Source organism: Mustela lutreola, chromosome 7 (assembly GCF_030435805.1).
Source record: "Mustela lutreola isolate mMusLut2 chromosome 7, mMusLut2.pri, whole genome shotgun sequence".
NCBI lineage: Eukaryota > Metazoa > Chordata > Mammalia > Carnivora > Mustelidae > Mustela > Mustela lutreola.
In genome coordinates, this window is record NC_081296.1 from 151468401 (window position 1) to 151492157 (window position 23757).

Genomic DNA, 23757 nt, shown 5'->3' on the forward strand with positions numbered 1-23757 from the left:
CAGAGCAGACGCACAGGTCCCGGGCTGGTGTCAGCACCGGAGTCCCTTCTGCATCGTGGGCAGTTTTCAAAGTAGCTTCCCTGGAATGCACATGGGTAGGCGGATGGCAGCGCGGAGACAGTGCTGTCCCCTCCCGCAGGCCGCGCCGGAGGTCCGGATGCGGGCCTCGGGGAATCCAGCCTCGGGGATGAACCTGCTCCGGAACCGAACCCGAACCGTGACCCGAGGCTCCGGTGCCCTGCAGGGGGGCGTGCGGGGGCGGCGGGGCGGGCCTCTAGCCCCGGAGGGGTCCCCCCCCCCCCCGCCCTCCTGGACCTGTGTGCGTGGACGGTGGGGGTCTCTGCCTTACCCCACCCCAGGAGTGCAGCGCGGGTGTGGCCACGGCACCGGCTTCTGCGGGCCCCGCCTGGGAGGGGAGGGCGGCCCCACTGCGCTGGGGGTCCTCCAGGCCAACCGTAAGGCGCTGGCTTGCGTCTCTCAGGCCCCAGCCGCTCCAGCACCGGGGGCCACTGTCGGTCGGCCGTCGGAGGGCCCGAGGTCGCGCAGTCCCCGCCCCCAGCCCCGCCCCGGCAGCCCCGCCCCCGCCCCGGCAGCCCCGCCCCCGCCCCAGGCAGCCCCCGCCCGCCCGCCGCTCCCCCCACAGCTCTCCGCGCTTTCGGGCCCAAGCACTGCCCCCGGCAGGTGGACGCCCGCCCCTCCCCGGGCTGCCCTCCGCGCCGCGCTACCTCCCCTTCCTCCCCTGGGTCTCGGTCCCGGTGCGTCGGTCCTTTGGTCCCGAGGTCGGCATGGCGCGCGCCCTGGGGCCCCAGCGACGGCTCCTGGCCATCTACACCGGCGGCACGATCGGCATGCGGAGCGAGCAGGGCGGTGAGTCGGCGGCCTGGGGTGGGGGTCGGGTCGTTCTCACCTCCAGTGACCTTTCTCAGGCCAGGGCCGGGCACTGGGGGCCCTCTGGGGCGCTCTCAGCCCCCTTCCCCTCAGCTGCGGCTGGAACCCTCAGCACAGAGGGGCGCCCCCCCACCCGAGGGCCCTGCGGCTTCTGCCCCACCACCTCCCCCTTCTCCGTGGCCAGGGCGGTGGGCAGGTGTGTCTCCACCGTCCAGGCCTTCCCCTCCGGCGACAGAGGCAGTGAGACCACGCCTGGCCTTTCGCAGGGAGGGCTCCTGACAGCAGTGAGCACACACTTCGGCGCAGTGCTCAGGGGTGGCAGGAGGCTTCAGGGAGCCGCACATCTTGTCTTTGCCTCTGTGGCAGTGGCTGCTGCTGGGGGGTGAGGGCCCGGGCGGGGGTGCTGGAGCTCGCAGGCCACCCCAAGCCAGGATGCCCTAAGTGGGGGCCAAGCACCTACAGCGAGGTCCCCCACGGCCCAGAAAGAGGAAGGCTGCCCACAGCATCCAGAACATTCTGGCATTCCTGGGAGAGGGGGAGACGGTTCCCCGATGTCCAGGCAGTCCAGGACGAACCCTCAGCCTCGGGAGTGGTGACTCAGACACCACTGGTGGCTCCTGGTGGCTCCGGCCGCTCCCCCCTCGGTCCCGGTTACTCCATCTGGGACGCCAGCACTGAGTTGGGACATTTCTTGAGGCCCCGCCTTGCAGAGCCCCAGGACTCAGACCTGTGTAGAGAGAGCCCTGTCCTGGAGGGGCTTGGGCCCAGGGACCTGGTTGTCCACCCGCCCGCCCGCCTGCGGCTGCTGTGCCCTCTGCCTCTCTGACCCGGTTAGCTGGTGCGTGACCTGAAGCCTGGAGGTGGCGGCGGACACCACCGTGCAGGGGCTGCTGTGGCTGCTTGCACCCCACCCCGCAGGCCATAGAGGGGCGGACACCAAACCAGTGGCAGCATGTGAGGAAGGTCACAAAGGCCGTGCGCCGGGAACACGCAGGGCTGTGGGTGCCTGTTGGGCAGGACCCTGCGTCTGGCTCCCCGCTTCCCTGGAGGGCACGGGGTCGGGGGGCTTCCCAGGAGGTGGCAGAGAGCCGGCGGGGCTGGGAGGAGGGAGATGGGGCCCAGAGGTGGTAGCTGCCCTGCGCCCACCCCCCATCCTGCTCCCCCAGGCTTGGCATGGGGCCAGCTGCAGTTCTTTTGTGCTCAACACGCAGCTCCCAGGGGCTGGGCTGCAGAGAGGGTGGACTCCGACCCCCTCCCACCAGCTGTGCCCCCCTCCCCTGCTTCTCCCGGGCGGCCTTGTGGTCAGAGAAGCTGCAAACTCACCTGTTCAGAAAGTGAATTAGAGACCCTGACTCAGGAAAGAGAGCCTGGGGGTGGGGGTCGGGGGTCTTCTTCCCTACAGGGAGGAATCTTCCAGAATCCCTTAGAGCCTTCCCTGGGCCTGGGGCCGTCTGGCCTGGTGAAGGTGAGGCCACCAAGCACCTTCTTGCGTCCAGAGCGGCCAGCCTGTCCTAGCTGGCAATGACGCTGGTCTTCAGAGCTCTGGCCGAGCTGCTGGCTAGGGGGCAGGTGGCCTCCAGTCCGAGGCAGGGGTGCCTCGTCCTCGCGAGCCACAGTGGCCTCTCTCCGCTCCTGGCTAAGGGCTTTGCCTTCATGTGGCCTGCTCCGTCCCCTGCCCCACGGCGCTGCCAGTCCTCCCCCTTCAGGAAGGCTTCAGGGAGCCCGTGATTTACGGGCCAGAGGACAAAGGAGGAAGAGGTGTGGGATCTGGTCCCTGCTGGCCCTCTAGCATCATGCAACCCCTGATCCCCGGCTCCTGAGACCAGGGAGGGTCCTGGGCCTGCTCTAGTGCGTGACTGGCTCTCCGTGTTCTTGAGGGACACGCATCTCCCGCTGGCTTTTCTGGGTAAAAATGTTGTAGAGTGAAAAGGTGTCTGGGGACCAGGGCTGCACCCCAGGCCAGGGCAAGAGCAGGATGAGGGCGGGTGGAGGAGCCGGGCTCCTGGCCGCTCCAAGCCCTGCCCGGGTTGTTGATCTCAGGACTCCGGGCCCTTCCCCAGAGTTCTGACGGGAACCGCATCAATGATTAACTCGCCCTGCACTGCTGACAGGGCTCCAGCGGTGCAGGGTGGCGAGGGGCGGTGAGGGCGCAGGCCAGCCACAGCAAACCTGTTGGGATCGGCACTGTTGGTGTTTCTGGCCTGCAGGGCACACAGCGCCGTGGGTCGGAGCCTGCCCAAGGTCAGGACGGCCAGCGGAGGGCAGAGGCCGTAGCCACTGGGGACAGCCCTTGACCCGTACCATCTCTGGGTTCAGGAAGGATGTCGTACGGCACGGGGCACCATGAAAAGAAGGCAGATGATGACCCCGAGCCCAAGGCTGAGCGGCACCTGGGGCCTCCTCCCACACAGCCGAGGAACCCAGGACCCCCTCCCTGCTTGCCGCCACCGTAGCGGCCCTTGCGGGCACTCGCACACAGAGCCCAGGGAGCAGAGCTTTGGGGGGGGGGGGGCGGGCATCCGACAGCGCCAGGGCAGCCTGGCCGATCGCAGGAGTTCCCGCCGCCGAGCCTCGTCACCAGACTGCGGCATCTGAGCCCTCGGCCCGGCCCTCCTTCCTGAACAGTCCCACGTGCTCGTAAACTCACGTCTGGAGCCCAAGCCATAGGTGGTTCTAGGGGGATCTGCTGTCCTAGGGTGCACACGAGCGGTTTGGTGGGTGCCGAGCTGCGGCCCCTTGCCTTTGGGGCCCGAGGACGAGACCACATTCTGGTTTTACAGGCACCTGGTGTGGGGGCCCTCGCTGAGAAAAATAACAGGATTTACAAAATCAGAGTTCAACGTGAACATTTACTTGGAATGATTAAGGAAATCATAACAAATCACTGGTTTTAAAAAGCCAGGATATCAGAAAACTGTTTTGTTCATTAACTTGCTGATGCTCTCTCACGGCGGCGCCCCCTTATCTTTGGGCATTTCCCTGTGCTGTTCTGGCGGGACAGCAGCCCCCACGCCGCCACAGGATTGTGTGCCGAGAACAACAGGAGAGCAAGGCCTTTCCTTGGGTCAGTTTGGCCTGTGCTGCCCACATGCTCCCTGGCTGGTGGGACAGCGGGGTCCTGTCCTTTCCGGGGGGCCCTTCAGCCCTGCCCCTCCCCACCTTGTGGAAGCAGGATGTCCCTGGCAGCCACTGCCCCTCCAAGGGTCAGCAGGTGACCACCCACATCATACGTGTGTCCCATGAAACCCACACCAAGTGCATCCCCACCTCACCTGCCCCTCAGTGGGACCCTCAGCTTTGCAGACTGCCCTGCGTCACCCACCACAAGGAGCTGCAGTGGAAAGTGGTCGTGTGTGTTTCCCGGGGTGGTTCGATCAAGTGCGCAGGAGGGTGCCCCCCACCCCTGCTCTGGGCAGGCATCTGACCTCGGGCAGGAAGGGTCCGTCCTTCCCGTTTCCTTGGCCGTGGCCGCACCGCTGTAGCCTCCGTGCCTCTCCCTGCCCAGTTCCTCCACGGCAGTCGCATGCTGATGTCCCCTCTGTTCGCCTGGCCCCATTGGCTTGATGCTTCTCGCCCACACGGTTTACTTCTGCGGCAGGCGTGAGTGGAGCTCCTGCCGGGGCTGCGTGCGAGGCGAGGGCACGTTGTTCACGGTGCATCCCCACCGGGGTTCCCTCTGCCACACACATCCCTGAGCAGCCATGGGGCCGGTCTGCCCGTGCTGGCCGGGGGATTGGCAGGAGCTGGGGCCCGGGCGTTAACGGGCAGGCGGACACTCCGAGGGGGTTTGGGGCGGGGAAACAGTCCCAGTGAGCTCACAGCCCGGCTGACGCTTCACCGTCCGCCACTGTGAGATGAGCACAGATGTGCTTCCTACTTGTTTCCGATAAGAACGTGTCTCAAGGAGGGGCCCAGCACAGCCAGGCCTGTGGGAGACGCCCAGCGAAGTTAGCTGACCTGTCCAAGGTCACGGTGCTGGTAGGAAGTAGGCTGGAACAAAAGGTTAGGACCTGGAAGCTTGAGAGCCTCTGCCAAGGCTTGTTTCTAGGAAACACACCTGTAATATAGTAGGGCTCTTCCACGACACAACACCATTTCTGTCCAGTGCCTTAGATGCAGGTTTCTAGGACACCGAGGCTGCAGGCAGAGGGCCTGGACTGCGTGCGTTGTGGAGGGGTTGCACGTGGTCTAGTGAGGTACAAGGGCAGCTGGGCAGTGCGTGGGGGGGGGGGCGTGGGCCTGGACATCAAGGAGGACTTCCTGGAGGTAGCAACCCGAGCTGGGGTGAAGCACCTGCTGGACTTGAAGGGGGTTGGACCAAGGACTTGCAGACAGAGCCGACCGTATGTCTGTGAGCAGGAGCTGGTGTGGGCCTTCTGGGAAGTGGGGGAAGATCCGGAGGTCCATTGGGCTGCACGGAGAGAAAAGGCGGCAGACGGAGTGACCTGGCCCTGGGTGGAGGGGCCAGAGCCCCTGGCAGGGCCCCTGGGGCTGTCTCACGGGCTCCCCAGGAAACCGTCCGGTCCAGACAGAGCAGCTGCCCATCCTCACCAGTTTCTCCCCCGACAAACCCGAGCCCTGCCCAGACCTAGCCCCCAGCATGTTGGGTAGATGTCCCGATGTGGAGGGAGGAGCCAGCGGCTAGAGGAGTCAGCGGTGGCTGCTGGCCCTGACCCACACTGCCCCCAATCCGGCTTCTGCCCGTAGTGCTCGTCCCTGGGAGTGGCCTGGCCGCTGTCCTGAGGTCACTGCCTATGTTCCATGATGAAGAGTACGCCCGGGCCTCTGGCCTCCCGGAGGACACACTGGTGCTGCCGTGAGTGGGGGCTCCGTGGGGTCCCAGGTGGGGATGACCACCGGCTGTCAGTGGGGTAGAGCTGTCCTGCGACGGCTGCCTGCAAGGCCCGTGGGGCTGGCTGCTCACTGATGTCCTTTCACGCTTTCCTGGCTTTAGAACCACCAACAGCCCCCTTTCAAGTGAGCCTCGGACTCCCCCACCTCGGGGTCCCCAGCACATGTGGATGCAAGCTCATCAAGAGAGGCGGAGGCTGTCTCCCCTCGTGTAAGGGTCCCCCTATCTCTCAGCTCTCGGCCAAGGCTGCCTTCACGGCTGTCAGGCTGCAGGGGGAGTCCCCCTCCTGGTCCCCCAGCTCCCTCCTGCCGGAGTTTCTCCTCCCAGGGTCGTTGTCTGGCCCACGGAGGGCGGCCCCAGCCTCCCTCTCAGAGCTGGTGCTGTGAGGCGCAGACCGTCCTGCCCCATCCTTGAACCCTTCTGAGGACTGAGGTCCCTGGGGGAGGCCAGGCCCTGTCCTCCGGATGCCAAGACACTGGATATATGGAGCCCACTGAGAAGTCCCTGGTGCAGGGGTCGGCAGGGTGGGGTGGGGGGAGCAGAGCTGGCCAGGGAAGCAGGGGGCAGAGCGGGAGTCCTTGTTCTGCCTCCCACAGGCCCGCCAGCCCCGACCAGAGAGTCATCTACACGGTGCTGGAGTGCCAGCCCCTCTTTGACTCCAGTGACATGACCATCACTGAGTGGGTTCAGATCGCTCAGACCATCGAGGTAGTTGAGGAGTGTGGACGTGGCTGGGAGTGTGGGTGGGGCTGTGTGTACTGGGAGGGGCTGGGAGGGTGGGGCTTGTGTACTGGGGGAGCTGCGAGTGGGCGTGGCTAGGAGTGTAGGTGGGGCTGTGTGTACTGGGAGGGGCTGAGGGTCTGGGCGTGGCTAGGAGTGGGTGGAGCTGAGTATACTGGGCGGGGGTGGGTGGGTGGGTGGGTGGGTATGGGCGGGGCTGGTTGCTGGGCGGGGCTGGGGCTTCAGAAGCACTCCCCTTGGGGTCTGGGGAGGTGGGGTCTGCTCGCCTGGCCTGAGACTTGGGAGCATCAGGAAATGACAGTTTTAGGAAAGTGCTGGACCCTCAGGTTACATCTCAGGCCCTTTCCCCTGTACAAGCAGAGGATGGGCAGCGAGGGCCATGTCTCCTTTCCCGTGGGGGAATGTCCCAGACGGCTGTCCTGGTTCGTGTCCTGGGCTGGGATGCTGTGTGCTTCCCTGCAGGTTGACAGGCTCCATGCCCCCCCCGTCCCCCCTCCCGTTCACCCCACCCGCCCTGAAGGCAGGGACTTAGTGGATTTGGGGCCCATAAAAGGTAGAGAACCCTGTGCAGTTCTCTGGTTTACAGCACCCAGTGCGGACCCCTTACCTGGTGCCAGACCCCCCTCGTCAGCTTTCCTCTCTGCTCTGCCCAACCTCATCATCGCCAGCCCCGCTCCCGCACAAGCCTGGCCTGCCACCCGACTGCCTCCTGCCCCCTCCCACCCCTACTTCGCCCTCCTGCCCTCTCCAGGCCCACTTCTCACCTGCCTCCCTTAAGAAGCCTCAGAGGCTCATCGCATACACTCATCTTCCCGGCAGCTGGGGACTGGCCCCCGCCCCACGCTTGTGTTCTTCTGCCTCTGGGGGCGGGGGAAGGCAGCCTCCTGGGCCCCATCCCCTCTCACTGTGAGGGGGACCGTGTGTGGTCCTGGGCCTGGTCCTTACATTCCTGAATGGGCCCGTTAGCTGACAGTGGACATGTCTGTGGCCATAGTCTGGGGCAGTCTCCCTGGTGTGTGGCCAGCAGCGTCCTCTGGTTGGGGCCTGGCCGCTTTGCTGAGCTCCCGGACTGCTGTCCTGGCCACAGTGTCCAGCGCGCAGACTCAAAGGGCCTTTGGGGCCCTAGTGGCCCCGCCTGTGGCAGTGCCCCATGTGGCCAGCAGAGGGTGCCCCAGCCTGCCACACTGCTCGGCAACCGCAGTTAGGGTCAGCCTGGCATGGTCTTCCAATGGGCCAGGAAGGATGCTCCCCTCAGGTGGGTTTGGCCCCGCTGGTTCCCAGAACTGTGCCCCCTGCATCCACAGCTTGGGCCATCCACCCTCCAAGGCCCAGCCTTGGCTGCCCTCTAGTTGGTGGCCACAGGATGAATTGCAGAGGCGGCCAGCGTGTCTGGGAGGCCTTCTAGGCTTTGCTGTACCTGGAAGGGCTCTTCCCCACGTTTGCCTGCCAGTGTCCTGCCCTCTTGTCGGGTCCTGGTCCAGCCAGCCACCCAGATCACCCGCCAGCTCCCAGCCCCGGCTGTGCCTTGTGCCCTTTTGCCATGTCCTTGCCTGGCTCTCCTGCTGGACCGTGGGCTCACAGCTCACTGGCCCCTGCAGCTGCCTGCCCAGGAGGCAGGGGTCACATGGCACAGGGCTCCCCAGGAGTCCTGAGCTGAGTCCTGGTGTAGCCCTCCAGCTGACCTGTGCTCTTGGGAGCCATGACTGACCGTCACCTGGGGGAGATGCTGGCCGGAAGTCTAGCGCAGATCCTCCAGAGGTTTTCCCGGCCAGCGGTGGCCAAGATCCCACCAGTGCCTCCCTGCCTCCCTCCCTCTGCACCGGGGACCCTTTCCTCTCTTCCTCGGGCGGAGGCCTGCCTGAGTTTGCTGCGCCCCACAGAGACACTACGGGCAGTACGACGGCTTCCTGGTCATTCACGGCACGGACACCATGGCCTTTGCGGCCTCCGTGCTCTCCTTCGTGCTGGAGAACCTGCAGAAAACTGTCATCCTCACGGGCGCCCAGGTAATGGCCCAGGCCTGCTGGGGAGCATGAGGGCCTCCCTGAGGCCACAGGGGGAACCCGGGCTGGACCCCGGGCCTCTTTCTCAGCCCTGTAGCTCCCAGAGGCAGCGCCCATGGGTTGGTGCCGGCCGGCTGTGCTGGGCAGCTCCGTGGGTCCCGCCGGTGCCGGTTCTGCTCTCCCGGGGTGGGTGCGTGGCCTGCTGTCAGCCCTGTCCAGCTGCCCTGACTTTGTGCCTCTTGTCATGCTTCCCACTGATGCCGCTGTCGGGAGCCGCGGGAGCCTTAGCCCGTCTCTGGCCTCCTCGCCCAGGTGCCCATCCATGCCCTGTGGAACGACGGCCGGGAGAACCTGCTGGGCGCCCTGCTCATGGCGGGCCAGTACGTGATCCCCGAGGTACCGCCCTCCCTGGTGTGGGGGTGGGGCTCGGCCTCTGGAGTGTAGGTGAGGGGTTGGGGGAGGCTCTCGGGTGGGACTTGCAGGGTTGAAAGATCTGCCTTCACCTCCCCCGTGACCTAAGCTGTCATCATAGAGAAACTCCGGAGATAAAGCGAGCAGAAGGAAACACCACCCACGTTTTACTTCCCAGAGGTGCTCCTGGGAACAGAGTGCTGTGTTTTCTTCCAGATTATGAATCTTTTTTTTTCTTTTCTTAAGATTTTATTATTTGAGGGGCGCCTGGGTGGCTCTGTGGGTTAAGCATCTGCCTTTGGGTCAGGTCATGATCCAGGGTCCTGGGGTGGAGCCCCACGTCAGGCTCCCTGCTCGGCGGGTCTGCTTCTCCTTCTACCTCTGCTGCTCGCCCTGCTTGTGTTCCCTCTCAAATAAATAAATACATAATGTTTTTAAAAGAGATTTCATTTATTATTTGAGAGAACACATGCACCAGTGGGGTGTGGGGCAGAGGGAGAAGCAGACACCCCGCTGAGCAGGGAGCCCGATGCGGGGTTCCACCGCAGGACCCTGCGGCCAGGCCCTGAGCCGAAGGCAGAGGCTTCACCGACGGAGCCCCCAGCGCCCCCAGATTACGTCTCTTACACGTGCTCACGCTGTGTGTGTGTGTGTGTGTGGCAGTATCTGTAGAAGTCGGCCGCCCCGTCTGGCTGTGCAGCTGGCTTTCCCTGTTCAGCAAACCCCTTTCGCGGGGGGCCACAGGGGACCTCACAACACCCCCCCACATTGCAGGGGACCCCGTGCTGGGAGGCGGGCACCCACCCTGGGGAGGCAGTGTCCCCCACGTGTGGGGTGGCTGTGCCCCCTGCCCCTACCCAGGAGAACTGCTCTAGAGGGACTAGAAGACAAGGGTGGGCAGCTCCAGAGCCCCCACCACCCGAGCTCCGGAGCAGGGCCTGCTGGGACCCCGCCGCTCCAGGGAGAGGCCTCTCTCCGCACCCTTGGGCTGAGTTCACGGGGGCTCCCTGGGAAGCCGCGGTGGGGGCAGCGGGCAAGTGGGAAGGGGAGGGTGGCGGGGCCCCTCGCACGTCCCGCCCCCTGCCCCACTGCGGGGTAGGGGTGCGGGGGGTAGGCCTCTGCTGGGGCAGCCCTCTGGCATTTGCAGGGAGCGCTCTGGCACGATGGCAGGGGGCAGGCTGGAGGGCACAGGGGCTCCCCGGGGCTGAGCCACGGCCTCTCCCTCCCCTGCAGGTTTGCCTCTTCTTCCAGAATCAGCTGTTTCGGGGCAACCGAGTGACCAAGGTGGACTCACGCAGGTTCGCAGCCTTCTGCTCCCCCCACCTGCCCCCTCTGGCCGTCATGGGCACCGATGTCACAAGTAAGCCAGGCAGGGAGTGGGGCCAGTGGATGAGGGCTCCTGCCCTGGGATTTCTGCAGGGAGCAGGGCTGGGAACCTGTGTCTGGGGCTGCGGAGGACCCCCTGAACCGGGGGCGAGGACAGTGCTCTGTTCTGCCCTGGGATGGGAAGTCAGGGGCTGCTCCGAGCCGGCGGCCTGCGTGGCCCACCGAGGTGGGGTGTCGGAGCAGGTAGTCCCAGCTCAGGGCCTGGGGAATGGCTGGGGCACCGGACGCTGGCGGGGCCCCACCTGCTTGCGGAGGGCGCCCTGAGGAGAGGGTGTGGGTGTGAGTGGGGGGCACCAGGTTGGCCTCCTTTCCGTGGCGGGGGTGGGGTTGGCAGCGCTGAGCCCCTCCAGCCCTGGTGAGGACGGAAGGAGGGGCGGCTGCTCTCCCTGCCTGGCTCCCTGCGGGGCTCAGGAGTGGAGCTTTGGGGATGCCCCGGCCGGCAGGCGGGGCGCAGCTCCCTGGGGAGGGCAGGGCTCTGTCTGGGCCCTGGGCAGACCACAGGGCATGGGCCGCACTGAGGCAGGCCCTGAGGGAGGAGGCCTTGGGGTGGGGGGCAGCGAGGAGGGCGGGGGAGGGGACGATGCCTGGGTTCAGAGGGGCTCCCCGCGCCCCACTCTCCTGCTGGGGGTGGCCGAGGAGGACCCCGCCCACCCGGCCAGCCGAGCCGTCCTCTCCTTAGTCATCACTTCTCGTTACTTCCTTCTGCGAGGCCATCGTAGACAGGGGCTTGGGGGGTCGGCGGCGCTGGAGGGACACACAGAGCCTGGGGGCCTTCTGTGCAGAGGACAGCTCAGTCTCCCGCACTGAGTGTTGGGGTGGGGGGTGTTGGTGAGTGTTGGTGAGTGTTGGCGCAGGGAGCCGGCTCGGTGCGCCCCATGCTGCCGTTCCTCCTCCGTCTCGGCCCCCGGGAGGGACGGACCGGGGGCCCCATGGGCTCTCAGGCGCGTGGTCCAAGCCCGCAGGGAGAGGAGCGTGGGCTCTCTTTGTGTTTGTGACCCCCCTGCAGTCATAATTCCTGCGTGCTGGCAGCACGCCCCCAGCCCCGGCTTATCTGCGTGCCCAGATGGGGCACATGGCCCTAAATTTAAGGACGCCCCTGGCTGCTGATGGATGCCGTGGGCTCCCTCCTGCCACCCATCCCCCCAAGTTCCCTTGGATCCAGCGCGAGAGGGCAGCGTGTGTCCGGAATGTTCCCTGGCTTATTATCACATGTGAATTGCTCTGGTAGCAACAGCGGGAGGCCTGTAGGCTTACACCCCCCTGGGTGGGGGTGGGGAGGACCCCTTGGCCGGGGGCTCCTGGAGACGCCTCTCCCCACCACTCTGGTCCTGGCTCTGCACACAGGATGGTGGCCTCGGTGGCCCTTCCCCACTCTGGGCCTGCGTTCCCCCGTGCTGGACATGGTAGCTGCTACCTCGGATAGGCTTCAGTGGTTGGAGCCCGCAGGGCCATCAGTGCCCGGCCTCTGCCCCATCAGGGCTGGCTTGTGCCCGGGATTGAGAGTGTGGGGTCCTGGGCTGGGCCTGGGGCTCCTGAGGGCTGGGAGGATGCAGGAAGTTGGGGAGGGCTCTGCTGCCTGTGTCCTGGCGGAGCAGTGACCTTCTGACCTCTAGGGACACTGGCTTTCTGGGGGGCCAGTGCGTGGAAGGGCACGGACCCCTCAATTTCCAGGGTCTGGGGGGTTGGCCTTCAAGTGTTCGGGGTGCGCCAGAGGGAGGCTTTCTTCCCCCAGAGCTGACGCATCCTTTCTTCATTCACTCGCTCATTCTTTGACTTGCTGGGCTGTGGGCGAGGTGCGTGCCCGGTCCGGGGCAGGAGAGGCTGGGTGGTCTGGCCTCTCCCGGGACCCCAGACGACACGCCACTTGGGGTTTGGCCGCTGCGCTTCCAAGCCCGCGCGCGCTGTTCCTGGTCCGGGAACGCCTCTCCTCCCCCTCCCCTGCACACTTGCGTTCGGTCGGGCTGCAAGACCCGGGCGCCCGCGTCCCCGTGGGGCCTCCTTGCCGCCCAGGCTCCGTGCACAGGCTGCGGCTGCACCCCGCCCGGGACTGCGCGGACGGTGGGCAGGGTGTGTATCGGGAGCGGGGCTGGAGAGCCGGGCCAAGGGTCCTGGCCGGCCGGTGGCCCGCACGTCCCCCACGTGCACCTCTGCCCCCACAGTCAACCGGGAGCTCGTGCGGAAGGCCCGAGGGAAGGCCCGGCTGGTGGTGCACAGCAGCATGGAGCGCGACGTGGGCCTGCTGCGCCTCTACCCCGGGATCCCCGCAGCCTTGGTAGGGACCCGCCCCGGCCCCACCACCCTTTCTGGGCTTCCTGTGGCCTTCCCATGCCATCACCTTCCCCGCACTGCCCCTTCTCCTTGCCCCGGAATGGCTGCAGTCGAGGGCGGGGATGTGGGTCCCCCTCAGGGAGCTGGGGCCACAGACACTAGCCAGGGGTGGTGTGACGGTCCAGGCACCGTGGCCCCTCTTCCTCGTGGACAGGGGTGGCTTCATGGGGATGTCCCCACACATGGGGTGGGACTTGGCGCGGGCTGCCCCTGAGCTCTGGGTCACAGTCTGTGAACTGGGACCCGATCCCCTCCAGGGGCACTAGGGGCAGGTGGGGTGGTCTTTTCCCTGTGGGTCCCCGTGCTTGTCTCAGTCTGGGCCCAGGACGGGCGTTCCTCCCTGTGGTGTGTGAGACAGACCCCGCGCAGCAGAAGGCCAGGTAGGAAAGACGGGCCTTAGAGTTCGAGTGAACAGTCACGGCCTTTCCAGAGACTGGGCCTGAGGTCAGGCCAGACGGTGCTCCTGTGAGCCCGGGACAGGGCCACAAGCACTAGGCCCCCAGGTTACCTGTTCTCCGCGCCCCTCGACACCACCCCTGCTTGTGCTCTGGGCTCCGAGTCCCTCACAGGCTGGGGGTCTGTGATGGCCTTTCTTCCCTGGGCCCCTCTGAAGGCAGAGACCCTCAGAGTCGGAGGCCTTCTGGGGGCTCTGGGGCCAGACTGCGTGGCCTCCCTAAGTCAGGCGGCCTCTAGATGCTGGTGCAGGGGTGGGAGCCCCCGGGATTTTGAGGGAGGCCTGCTTCGGAAAGGGCTGGTCTGGCCCTGTCGTCTGTCTTCTGAGTGGAGCCTTGGCACAGGGCAGGAGACGGGGGCGGTGCCCCTGGCTGACTTGGAACCTGTGTGTGTGTTGGGCACTTTCCCCAAATCCTGCCAAGCCAGGGGCATCCCCTGCTGTGTCTCAGACAGGGCAGGGCGAAGGGGCTGGAGTGAAGGCCATGGGGCTGGGAGCCGTGTGGAGGGGACGTTCTGATCGTGGCCACACCTGCCACGGCCGTCCAGCCTTCGGAGGGGAGCAGGTGTCTCCTGACCGGTGAGGCGGGACGCAGACCCTCAGGACTCTCTGTGTAGCCCGCTGGGGGTCGGACCGCGAGACCGGGCTGCTTCTGCCACCGAGCGATGGTGCAGGACAAGCCTGGGGTTTCCACTGCTGGAGCAGGAGGCCAAGGCCCGCCTTACCCGCCTCCCGGCCCCACAGGTCCGGGCCTTCCTGCAGCCCCCCCTGAAGGGCGTGGTCATGGAGACCTTCGGCTCGGGGAACGGGCCCACCAAGCCAGACCTGCTGCGGGAGCTCCAGGCTGCGGCCGAGCGGGGCCTCATCATCCTCAACTGTTCCCACTGCCTGCAGGGGGCCGTGACCTCTGACTACGCAGCTGGCATGGTGGGGGCAGGGAGCCGGCAGCTGGAGGGGGAGGGCCCAGGCCCTGTGACCCTGCGCCCCATCTCCTGCTCATACCCCTTTCCCCACAGGCCATGGCGGGCGCCGGCATTGTCTCTGGCTTCGACATGACGTCGGAGGCCGCCCTGGCCAAGCTCTCCTACGTGCTGGGCCACCCTGGGCTAACCCTGGACGACAGGAAAGAGGTGCCCCTCGGGCTGTGGGTGTGGGGGCAGGGGTCACAGGGCTCCCAAGGGCATGTGAGGGTGCGACTGGGCAGATGGTGGGGCCAGCCCAGCAGGGTGTGTGCCTGGCTCGGAAAGGAAGAAAGGCAGGGTCTCCCCGTCGGGGGAAAGCACCAGCTCTGAGGCCTGGGCACCCACCAGCCCTTGCTAACCCCCGCTCAGACCACCTGCTCTCCCGCTGTCTTGGGGAGTTGTGCTCTGGCACTGCTCAGGATGGCCCCCATCCTCCAGCCTTCCTAGGGGCCACCTCAGAGGCAGCCAGCCTTGCCAGAGGCCACAGGGTCCTTGGGAGAGGTGGGGCTGGGGCAGTGGAGAGTGTGGTGGGCCTGCAGGGATTTGGCTGGGGTCAAGCATGGGCCTGGGGTATGGGGACTGCGCGGAGGGGTTTCGGGCTCACCGCCTGCCCTGGGGGTGCCTGGTCCTGGGGGTTGGTCGGTGGGCTCCTGGGCTCCAAACATCCCCGGCTTGCTGTGTTCTCCGCCCCCAGCTGCTGGCCAGGGACCTTCGGGGCGAGATGACACTGCCCACGGGGGCCGAGCGCCGGCCCTCACTGAGTAGCAGCGCGCTGGGCCGGGGGGCTGCCCAACTCCTCACTCTCAGCCAGGTACTGCCCAGTGTGTGCGGGCCACGTGCACGGGGCCTGGGGGCGGGGTCACGCCAGCCACACCCACCACACCCGCCACTGCCGCCCAAGCAGGAGATGGCCAGGCATGGCCTGGTTCTGGGCCTGGGTGGAGGGCTTGGGTGCTCGGCAGAGATGACTTGCCAGGATTCAGGGGTCAGGTGGGAGCGGCGCCTGGCGGCAGCGGCCAAAAACAGCTAAGTGGAGACCTCGCAACGCATGGACAGCAGGCAGAATGTGGCCCAGCGGGGCACAAGGGGCGTCTGGTGGCTGCATGCGGCTGTGCAGGGCCTGCTGCCTGCTGGTCTTGGCCCCAGGCGCGGTGCGGCTCTGAGGGGCAGCCTGCGGGGTGGGTACGCTGTCTGTTCGGTGCTGGAAGGAGAGGGGGCTGGGGTCTTCCTGGGCCTGCGGGTGCAGCCCCTCCACCCTCCCAGCCAGGAGCCCAGACCTGGAAGCAGCAGGGGAGCTGGGGTCACACTTGAGGGCCTAGGGTCTGGGGTTGAGGCTGGGCTAGGCCCAAGGCAGTGACCCAGCACACGGCCACCTCTGGGCGAGACATCTAGGCCTGGCGTCCCAGTGCTCCCCGGGTTATGCCGCATGTGTCAGTTTCCCGTCTGCGGGACCCATCACGGATCCTGCCATCGTGATCTGGCCGCGCTGGGGGTGCTGGGCTGAGGGCAGGCCGGGCTGCTTCCCAGGTGGCCTGCAGGGACTCCGTTGGCACTCCCAACCCTCTGGTGTGTTGTGGAGCTCCTCGATGACCCACAGCACCCCCAGGGCTAGGGGCAGGCAGCGTGTAGGAGCTCTGCCCTGGGAGGTACGCCCTTCTTTCCAGGTGAGGGGACCAGGCACCCCTTCCTGTGCTCCCCAAAGCGGGTGTCTTGTCGTGAGTCTGTCTCTGCCCCCTCATTGGTGGAGGCTACCGCCAAGGAATCACATCTTAGCGGGGGTGGTGGGGGGTGGCCCACCCTTGGGCGCACGGCCCAGAAGGACGGATCCAGACCGTGGTCCCGGGTTCCCCAGGGGCAGACGAGCCAAAGACTCCAGGGTGCCGCTCTCTCTACCCAGGAGGCTGACGCCATACGGGAGGCACTGCTGCCTAGCCTGGCCTGTGCTGCAGCCCATGCCGGTGACCTGGAGGTGCTGCAGGCGCTTGGGGACCTGGTGAGGCCCCTGCCCCCTCCTTGGGGACCAGCCCCAGCTACACCAGTCCCCCGGCAGGGGTGGGGGGCACAGGACAGCCTTGGCCTGGGGCCCTGCTCTGCCAGGCCCTGCTTCTGGGGGACACCCTGACCCTTCCCATCCCCTCTTCCTGGCCTACCTGACCCTGCCCAGCCCTCCCTCAGGAGGTGACAAGCCTTTGTGTCACCCCAGGGCAATGACCTGAGCCTAGAGAACTTTAACGGTCAAACTCCTCTGCACGCGGCCGCCCGGGGAGGCCAGTCTGGGGCGGTCACCATGCTGCTGCGGAGAGGGGTGGACGTGGGCCCCCGAGACGAGGACGGACACAGCCCTCTGCTGCTGGCCGTGAAGGGCAGGTACTGGGGGCTCCCCACAGTGGGCATGCAGGCTGGGGGTCCCATTGGGTGAGTCTGGGGCAGGCCGCCATAGGACGGCTGCTGGTTTGCCTGTGGTGACCCAGCTTGCTCGGGAGAGCCGGGCAGGGCCAAGGACATCTGCTTCCTAGAGCCTTACCCACCCCCGGCCCGGCTGGGCACAGGGCCTGGGCGGGCAGCCAGCAGGGGGCTGGAAGGACAGGCACCCGGGCCTGAAGATGTCCCCGGCTCCCCCCACCCCCTCGTCCTGCCTGGCGTCTCTCCGAGGGCTGGGCCTTACCGCTCTGGCTGACAGTGGAAACTCAGAGCAGGTGGCCGCGCGGTGGGCAGGGCTCGGAGGGAGCATAGCTCAATATTCTAGGGACTTCTATCTGAACGGGGTCTGGAACTTGCTGGGAAGACCTTGTGGGTGGAGTGGGGCCCCTCCAGGAGCCCAGAGCAGTATCGGTGCGGAGTGTGGGAGGGCACACGTGAACACGGGTGTGTGAGCTCACGTGTGTGTGTCTGGGGGGCGGGCCACGGCCCTCGTGTTCAGCCCTTGGTTGGCTGACTTAGGGTCTGCCCAGGCTCCAGATACCCCTGCTTCTCCATCCTAGGGAGTGTGGGCAAGTCTCACAGAGAGAGGCTGGGGGTGCGTGAACCTGGGGTGGCCCGACTGTCGGGCTCGATTCAGTCCTGGGTGCCCCGGCACTGTGCGCCCTGGGGTGGGCACGTCATCCCGGTGAAGAGCAGGGCGGGTAGCTCCCTCTTGACCGGGCTGTGAGCGCGGCGCCGGGGGTTCCCAGGGTGGGGGTGCGGGGCTGGAGTGATCTGGGTGCAGATTCCAGGCTGTGAGTCCTTAGGCGTGGGTCGAGAGTGATGAGCTCACCGTCCCGGTCCGGGTCCCGCCCCCTCATCCCTGCCCCCCCCCCCCCCTGCACCACAGCACCCCCCAAACCGGTCTCCCAGCCTCACTCTCCTGGCCTCACTCCCGGGCCTGGACCTGCTGTGCCCTGGAGAGCTCTTCCGGGCGGGGAGGGCAAGACCTGGGCGACCCCACCCTCCTCCCCAGGCTTCCTAAAAGGGGGTGACCATGCAATTTACAGTACAAGGCCACTGCGGGGGAAGGGGCCAGGCAGCGATTCTGCTGAGACCGTGTCTGCACGTTCTGTTCCCTTGCTCTGCCCACTTGCTCCCCCACTCCCCAAGCCCCCACCCCGGCCCTGCCCCCACCACACATCCCCATCCTACTCCAGGGTGGCTCCAGGCCTGGCCCAGGCCAGTCGGCCTCTGGAAACCCACAGACGTCGGGGCCTGCTCTGGGACCTTCCGGTTCACGTCTGTCAGTGTCTCATCCCTGCTCCCCTCCAAGGGCAGAGCGCAGGCCCAGCTGACTCTGCTTCCCCAGGCCCAGCCTTGACTGCAGCGGGTGTGTGCGGTGGGCAGTGCGTGGGGCTCTTAGGATGGGGACTGGGGGGGCCTGTGGCCAAGGCCTCATGTGGGTAGAGGAGCGGCTGGGTCAGGGCTGACGCCCCAGCATGGGCAGGGTGCTGGGGTGCCTCAGACCCGGCTCCACCCTGCAGACCCAGGAAGTCCCAGGAAGCTTCCCAGATGTGGGAAGGGACATTGCCCTGGGCTGCCAGGGAGGGGGTGGGGCGGGGCGGGGGGAGCCGCACTGGTTCAGAGCCCGGGGCGGGGGGCTGGCGGGGGAGTCGCTGCCGTGTTGAGCGGCGGCTGCCGGGCAGGCGGTCAGCGCGGTCTGCACGCTGTGTTTTGTGACAGGCATCGGGGTGTCATTGAGCTGCTGCGGGCAGCTGGGGCCTGCCTGTCCCCCCAGGAGCTGGAGGACGCGGGGACAGAGCTGTGCAGGTAAGGGCACCGGGGCACCTGGGCTTCTGGGGCAGGTGGGAGGGGGAGGGCCTTCGGGAGGGGCCGTCAGCCGGGTGGGGGGCTTCAGACGAGGCGGGCCTACCCCGTGCCCGTCCGGCCGCTGGAGTCTGCCCTGGAGGCTGGGGTGGCTGGGGGAGGAGAGCCGTCACCCACCTGCAGCCAGGCGACAGGTCTGCTGAGTTCCCGTCCTCCCGGGCGCAGGCCTCGCGGTAGCGGGGCCTGGTCCCCACCCCCGCCAGCCGGGGCCCATGGGCAGCCGCGGCCCCGCCCCAGCCCACCACAGCCAGGGGCTGGCAGGGCTCGGACTCACAGGTGCCCTGAGGGACCCCCGGGCAGGCCTGGGTGGCCTGGGCTAGTGGGGAGTCAGGGTCCTGGAGGTCTCCAGCCAGCGTGTTGGCCATGGGTGGGCCGGAACACGAGGGCTGCGGAGCCCCGCTTCCTGCTCCATCCGCTGGCACCCCATCCCCGGGCTGCTGCCGTGGCTCTGCCTGGGGTCTCTCCGTGCCACCTGTCAGCTGCCCCCGAGCTGGGGCCAGGTGCCGAGGGGGGGCCGTGGGGAAGCAGAGACACGAGGGTGCGGCGCTGGAGGCAGCCCAGGTCCGCAGCCCTGAAAGGCAGAGCCCCCAAGCCTGGGGAGGGGTGTGGACCGTGGCTCTCAGGCTGACGGGCGGGGGAGCGGGGTGTGTGCACGGTCTACCCACAAGTAGTTGCCGAAGCCCTGGCCCTCTCGTCCCCCATTCCTTGGTGCTGGCCTCGGCCGACCCTGGGGGTCCCAGGCGTAGATATGGGGTGGGGTGGAGAGACCCCGCTGGCCCCCAGCCTCAGGCCTTCCCGCCCTGACATTCAGTGTCCCCAGGGGGACAAACCCTGCTGGCCAACCCAGCTCCCACCCTTCCCGGCTTGCGGGGGCACGGTGGGCTCTCAGACGTGCTGGGGTGTTAGGGCCTCGCCAGGGAGGGAGGGGCCCCGGCTCTGGAGGGACTTCTAGGCTTGGCTTCGGGTTGTGCTGCCCCGGGGGCTGGCCTCATTGGCTCCAGGGACAGGTGGGGACACAGGCCGAGAAGGGCGGTGGCAGCCAGGTCCCAGGGCATCCAGGACTCTGCCCAGGAGAGGGCGTGTCCACCCTGGGCTGCCTGGCTGGATCTGGGGGCCCAGGGAGGCCAGTGTGTGGGAGGTGGCAAGGGGAGGCTGGCGACAGGTCTGGGAGGGGCTGGCCGTGTCATCCTGCATGATTCACCCCAGAAATCACTCGGTGCCCCTGTGGGGGCTGACCAGGAGGGAGTCTCCGAGGCCCCTTCTGTGGGATAGCCCCCCCCACGGGTGCCGCAGCCCTGGTCAGCACAGCTGCCCCACCTGGCCCGTGGGTGGGGAGTGGGCTCCCCTGAGAGGGTGTGAGGCGAGCAGGACCCTGGCGAGGGCAGGTGGGCGGGGTCCTTCTCCCAGCCAGCCCTGCCGCCCCGCCACGCCGCCGCCTGCTCCTTCCAGGCCCCCCGCGCCATCTCCTCGCAGACTTCCCTCCCTCCCGCCTCTGCGGACCCCGCCCCAGAGGGCTGTGTTGTGAAATAGGAAGCTGGCGAGTGGCCCTCCTTGTGGGGTGGCGCACGTGCGTGTGTGTGCTTGTGTGAGTGCGTGTGCGTGTGTGTGTGTCCTTGACCTGAGTCACGGCTCCCCCTGCGGGGTGAACCCAGCCTCCAGGCCACTGGCTCACCCGCAGTGGACCCACACTCTGGCCCTGCTGGCCCGTGCCACTGCTGGGGTGCTGGGTGGGGCTGCCTTTGTGGCGGGTCCCGGGGCCCCGACAGCTCGTCCTGCTCTGCTCCCTCTCCCAGGCTGGCGGCCAGGGCAGACCTCGAAGGCCTTCGATCGTGGTGGCAGGCGGGGGCTGACCTGAGCAGCCCAGGCTACGACGGGCGCAGCGCCCTGTGTATTGTGAGTGCCCCCGAGCCCCCGCTGCCCTCTCCTAGGCCACCTCTTCCTGGAAGGCCTCCTGATAGTCCCATTGGCTCCCCCTCCTCCAGCCCCTACACCCAGTGCCCACAGTCCTGCTCTCCCTTCCCGTCCTAGGCCCCTCCCTGAAACCAGAGCTGTGGGGAGAGGAGTCAGAGCCAGGGAAGGTATCCTGGTGGGTGGCAGGTGGCAGGGGGCTCAGGGGCCTGGCTGCTGGTCACATGCTCCCTCCCACAGGCAGAAGCAGCCGGGAACCTGGAAGTGGTGACCTTCCTGCAGAACCTCGAGGGTGGGGCCGGTGCCCAGGCCCCAGGCCCAGTAAGTTCCCTCTGCTCCGCACAGGACTGAAGGCTTCCCCACGCTACTGGGCTCTGGCTTAGGGAACATGTCTAAGGGCTTGTCCTGGGGATGGAACCAGAGGAGGGCAAGATGAGTCAGCCAGTTAGGCCTGCAGATCTCTTTCTGTAGATGGGGCACACATTGTGTGCCTGAAGGGAGCAGTCAGGGAGGGCTTCCCGTAGGCAGGGTCAAGCTCACACCTCCTGTCTTCTGTCCTATCAGGCCACACTGTGATGCACGCTCTCACGGCGCTGGAAGGCCCCAGCCACGGCTAGGAGGTTCCTAGAGCCCGGAGGGGACCTCAGATCCTTCTACTTTACGTCCTGCCTGCCCCGACCCCACCCCACCCCACAGGGCCAGTTCCCCACATGGGGACCCCTTGGCCCAGCGCTCCCCCATGATTCCCAGGGTAGATGGGCCAAGTCCCCAGCTCACACCTCCTTCCCCCACTCCATCGTCTGACCACCCCGCAGGTTCTCAAGTCACCGGATTTGCTCCGATCCTCCGGTCCCTCCCTGGGAAGGGCTGGGCCCTACTGGTGAGGTGCCCGGGCTTGTCTCCCTGCCCCTCCCCCATACGCTACCTGTGCTGCACGGGAGCAGTCTCCGGAGGCGGCCTATTTTCAGGAAGTGCTGCCTAGTGTCTAGCCTGAAGCTGTCGTGCTGCAGCACAGATCGGACCTGCTGGAGGATCACAGCCCCCCCCCCCCGGACTCTGTGATGTGTCCCCACTGCTGGGACTGCTTCCCTCTGCTTCCCAGACTGAAGATTTTGTTGGGCGGAGTGGTAATAAAATCTCTCTGGGGACCCCTCCCTAGGTCTGGAAGCCCAGCTCTGGTGGGTCCTTCTGGGTCCCAGGACTATGGGTATGGGTGGGGACTTGTGCCCAGGCTCTGCAGAGGGCAGCCTGAGGGTGAGGGACACCCAGCCAGCCCTTCCCAGGCCAGAGCGAGGGGTGTGTTCTCCAGCCCTGCACCGCTGTCCTGCCTCCCCGGGTTTGTGCAGGCTGCTCCCTCCTCCAGACGACCCCTGCCCCATCGCCTTTGGTCTGATCCTCACCTTCTCAAAGCTTGAAGCGCCTTCCTCCAGGCAGCCCCCACCCACACTGCCTCTGCTCGACTCCCCCTGTACAGACTGGACCATCCCGTCTCTCTGGTCCTCCCGGCCCCTCCCAGTGGCTGGCCGCCTGCTGGGTGGGGTTTAGTCCAGCCCCTTGTGCCCAAGGCCCCTACCTGGAGAGGCATGAGGGGGTGACCTGTGCCTGCCCTAGGTGCCTGGTTGTGACAGCCTCGCGGGCGCGGTGGGGGGGGGGGGGGGTTCTCTAAGGCGGGTTGGACAGCCCCGAGCCTCGTCAGAGACCTGGCTGGGGCTGAAATCCGGTGTTTGGCCCCCTGGCTGATTCTCCGTCCAAACTATACGCAGTCCAGTGGGGCAAGAGCTCCCTGGGTGGCAGCCTGCCCTGCCCCCCACCCCCTGCCCCAACATGGTTCCTGACCCCTCCTGGCTGAGCATGGGGAGTGTGGGGGGAGGGAGGGGGCATAGGGGGTGGGGGGTACCTCCATCCAGGTTCTCCACCACTGCCCATGTAACGATTCCCATCCATCTGTCCATCTGTCTGTCTGTCCCCTGGGTTGGAGGCTTGGGAGAGCTGCGCCCAGCCTGAGGGTATGGGCCCTGCCGATGTTGGCCACAAGTGTGACCCCCAAGAGCCTGCCCTTAGCACCCACAGTGTAGCTGGGACCTCTCCCGGGTGGGCCGGGCTGGGGGTGGCTCTGCCTGCACCCCCGGGCTCCTCCGCCTGGTTCCCAGGCCCAGGCTGGCACCTTGGCTGGCAGCCTTCCAGATTCTCGCCCAGACACGGGTGTGCCTGGCCTTGCACAACCAGGGAGCACCACATAAGCATGGCCGGGCCCGAGGAGCCTTTGCCCCACACCCTGATGAAGGCCCCATGAGTGGGGGGATGGGGGAGGAAGGGGGCTCCGGGCTTGGCGGTCAGAGGGGTGGCTGCCGGTGGGGGGGGTGGGCAGGACGGTTGGATGGGAGCCTCGTGGAGTAGAGGAGGGAGGAGGCCGCCACTCAGCTCCCGAAGTGGTAAAGCAGCCCTGCCCCACTCCCCCGCCATGTCTTCTCTGTCCCCAACCCCCTACAGCTCCCTGGAAGCACCCAGCCCTTGGGCTCTACTTGCCAGGGGTTGGGGCAGAGCCTGCTGCTCACGGCCACTCAGGACTCAGCGCTTCTCTCAGACCCCGAAGAGCACCACATCGTGAAAGCTGTGGGGGCTCACGTCAGTCCACAAGGCAGCACCCTCCCAGAGCAAGTGTCAGGTGTAGACAGTCCCACGGGTCCCCAGGACGAGGACCCTGCTGGGGTAAATGGTCCCATGGCACCCCAGGACGAGGACCCCGCCGGGTAGAAGGTCCAGCTGGGTCCTGGGTGTCCCATGGAGAGCACACGTTCATCTGACTTTCCCCAAGTGGGTGACGGACGGTGGGTGGGAAGCTTCCACGGCCAGGCAGGTTGGGGGAGCGCCCCGCCAGATTTTGCAGTGGGGGGAGGTCCCCATTCTTGGGCCCCTGCACACTCTTGTGGGACACAGAGCCCGACAAGGGGCAGTTTCTGGATGGGATGTGTCTCTTGGAAAGCTGTGCAAAGTCACAGGTGCACGTCTGGAAACTTGCGCAGAGCTGTTCTGTACCTTGGCAAGAGGCCAGTCTGCGTCTGTACGTCAGCTCCTCTGAGAAGCACGGAGTGGCAACAAGGCAGTAAACGGCCGGTCCCCTTGGTCCCCAAGCACAACACATGAGGAGAAATAGCCACACGGGACAATGGTAGAGGCTCGCCTTTTGCCACGCACTGGCTCTTCACAGCCCCGCTACACTCCCGAGGGCTCACTGGTTCATCTTCCTTCTCATTCTACAGCTGAAAAAGCTAAGGGCCAGTCCTGTGCTCAGGGTTGCACGTTGGTACATGGGCCTGGCCCTGGGGCAGCCCCCCCCACCTCTGGAAAGTGCCCCCGGGGGACACGGCATGGGGCCGGTGTGCAAGGCTAGGCGGGGCACGGGCTGGGTGGACGTGGGAGGCACCGTGAGCCCGTGGGGTCTCGGAGGACCCCGACTCCTTGGGGAGCCGCTCTGCTCACACCTCACCCCCCCCCGGGGGAGGCCTGGCTCCCAGCGGCCCCTCAGATCACCGGGAT

The 23757-nt window shown here is 66.7% G+C and overlaps 1 protein-coding gene and 1 long non-coding RNA gene across 5 annotated transcripts; one reads left to right on the forward strand and one right to left on the reverse strand.

Annotated features, from left to right (window-relative positions):
• The first annotated feature begins 620 nt into the window (after nucleotides 1-620).
• ASPG (asparaginase) lies at nucleotides 621-21387 on the forward strand. Of its 4 annotated transcripts, XR_009355930.1 has the most exons (18): nucleotides 621-867; nucleotides 5596-5704; nucleotides 5843-5950; nucleotides 6337-6448; nucleotides 8362-8487; nucleotides 8797-8880; nucleotides 10129-10255; nucleotides 12441-12553; nucleotides 13805-13987; nucleotides 14077-14190; nucleotides 14717-14833; nucleotides 15920-16015; nucleotides 16226-16389; nucleotides 17643-17815; nucleotides 18169-18255; nucleotides 20106-20205; nucleotides 20461-20541; nucleotides 20785-21387. XR_009355930.1 is itself a non-coding variant. In XM_059183286.1 (17 exons), exons 1-17 carry the CDS (start codon nucleotides 786-788, stop codon nucleotides 20794-20796), a joined length of 1815 nt encoding a protein of 604 aa, XP_059039269.1. In that variant the 5' UTR covers nucleotides 621-785; the 3' UTR covers nucleotides 20797-21387. The 4 variants fall into 4 exon arrangements, 2 of the variants coding, with proteins under 2 accessions (XP_059039269.1, XP_059039270.1); XR_009355931.1 differs by lacking the exon at nucleotides 5843-5950; XM_059183286.1 differs by lacking the exon at nucleotides 17643-17815.
• On the reverse strand, nucleotides 3718-7573 carry LOC131837044 (uncharacterized). Its single transcript, XR_009355932.1, has 2 exons — nucleotides 7246-7573; nucleotides 3718-5299 (listed from the first exon to the last, which is right to left on the reverse strand). It is a non-coding gene; the product is annotated as an uncharacterized LOC131837044 (long non-coding RNA).
• Nucleotides 21388-23757: the final 2370 nt, after the last annotated feature.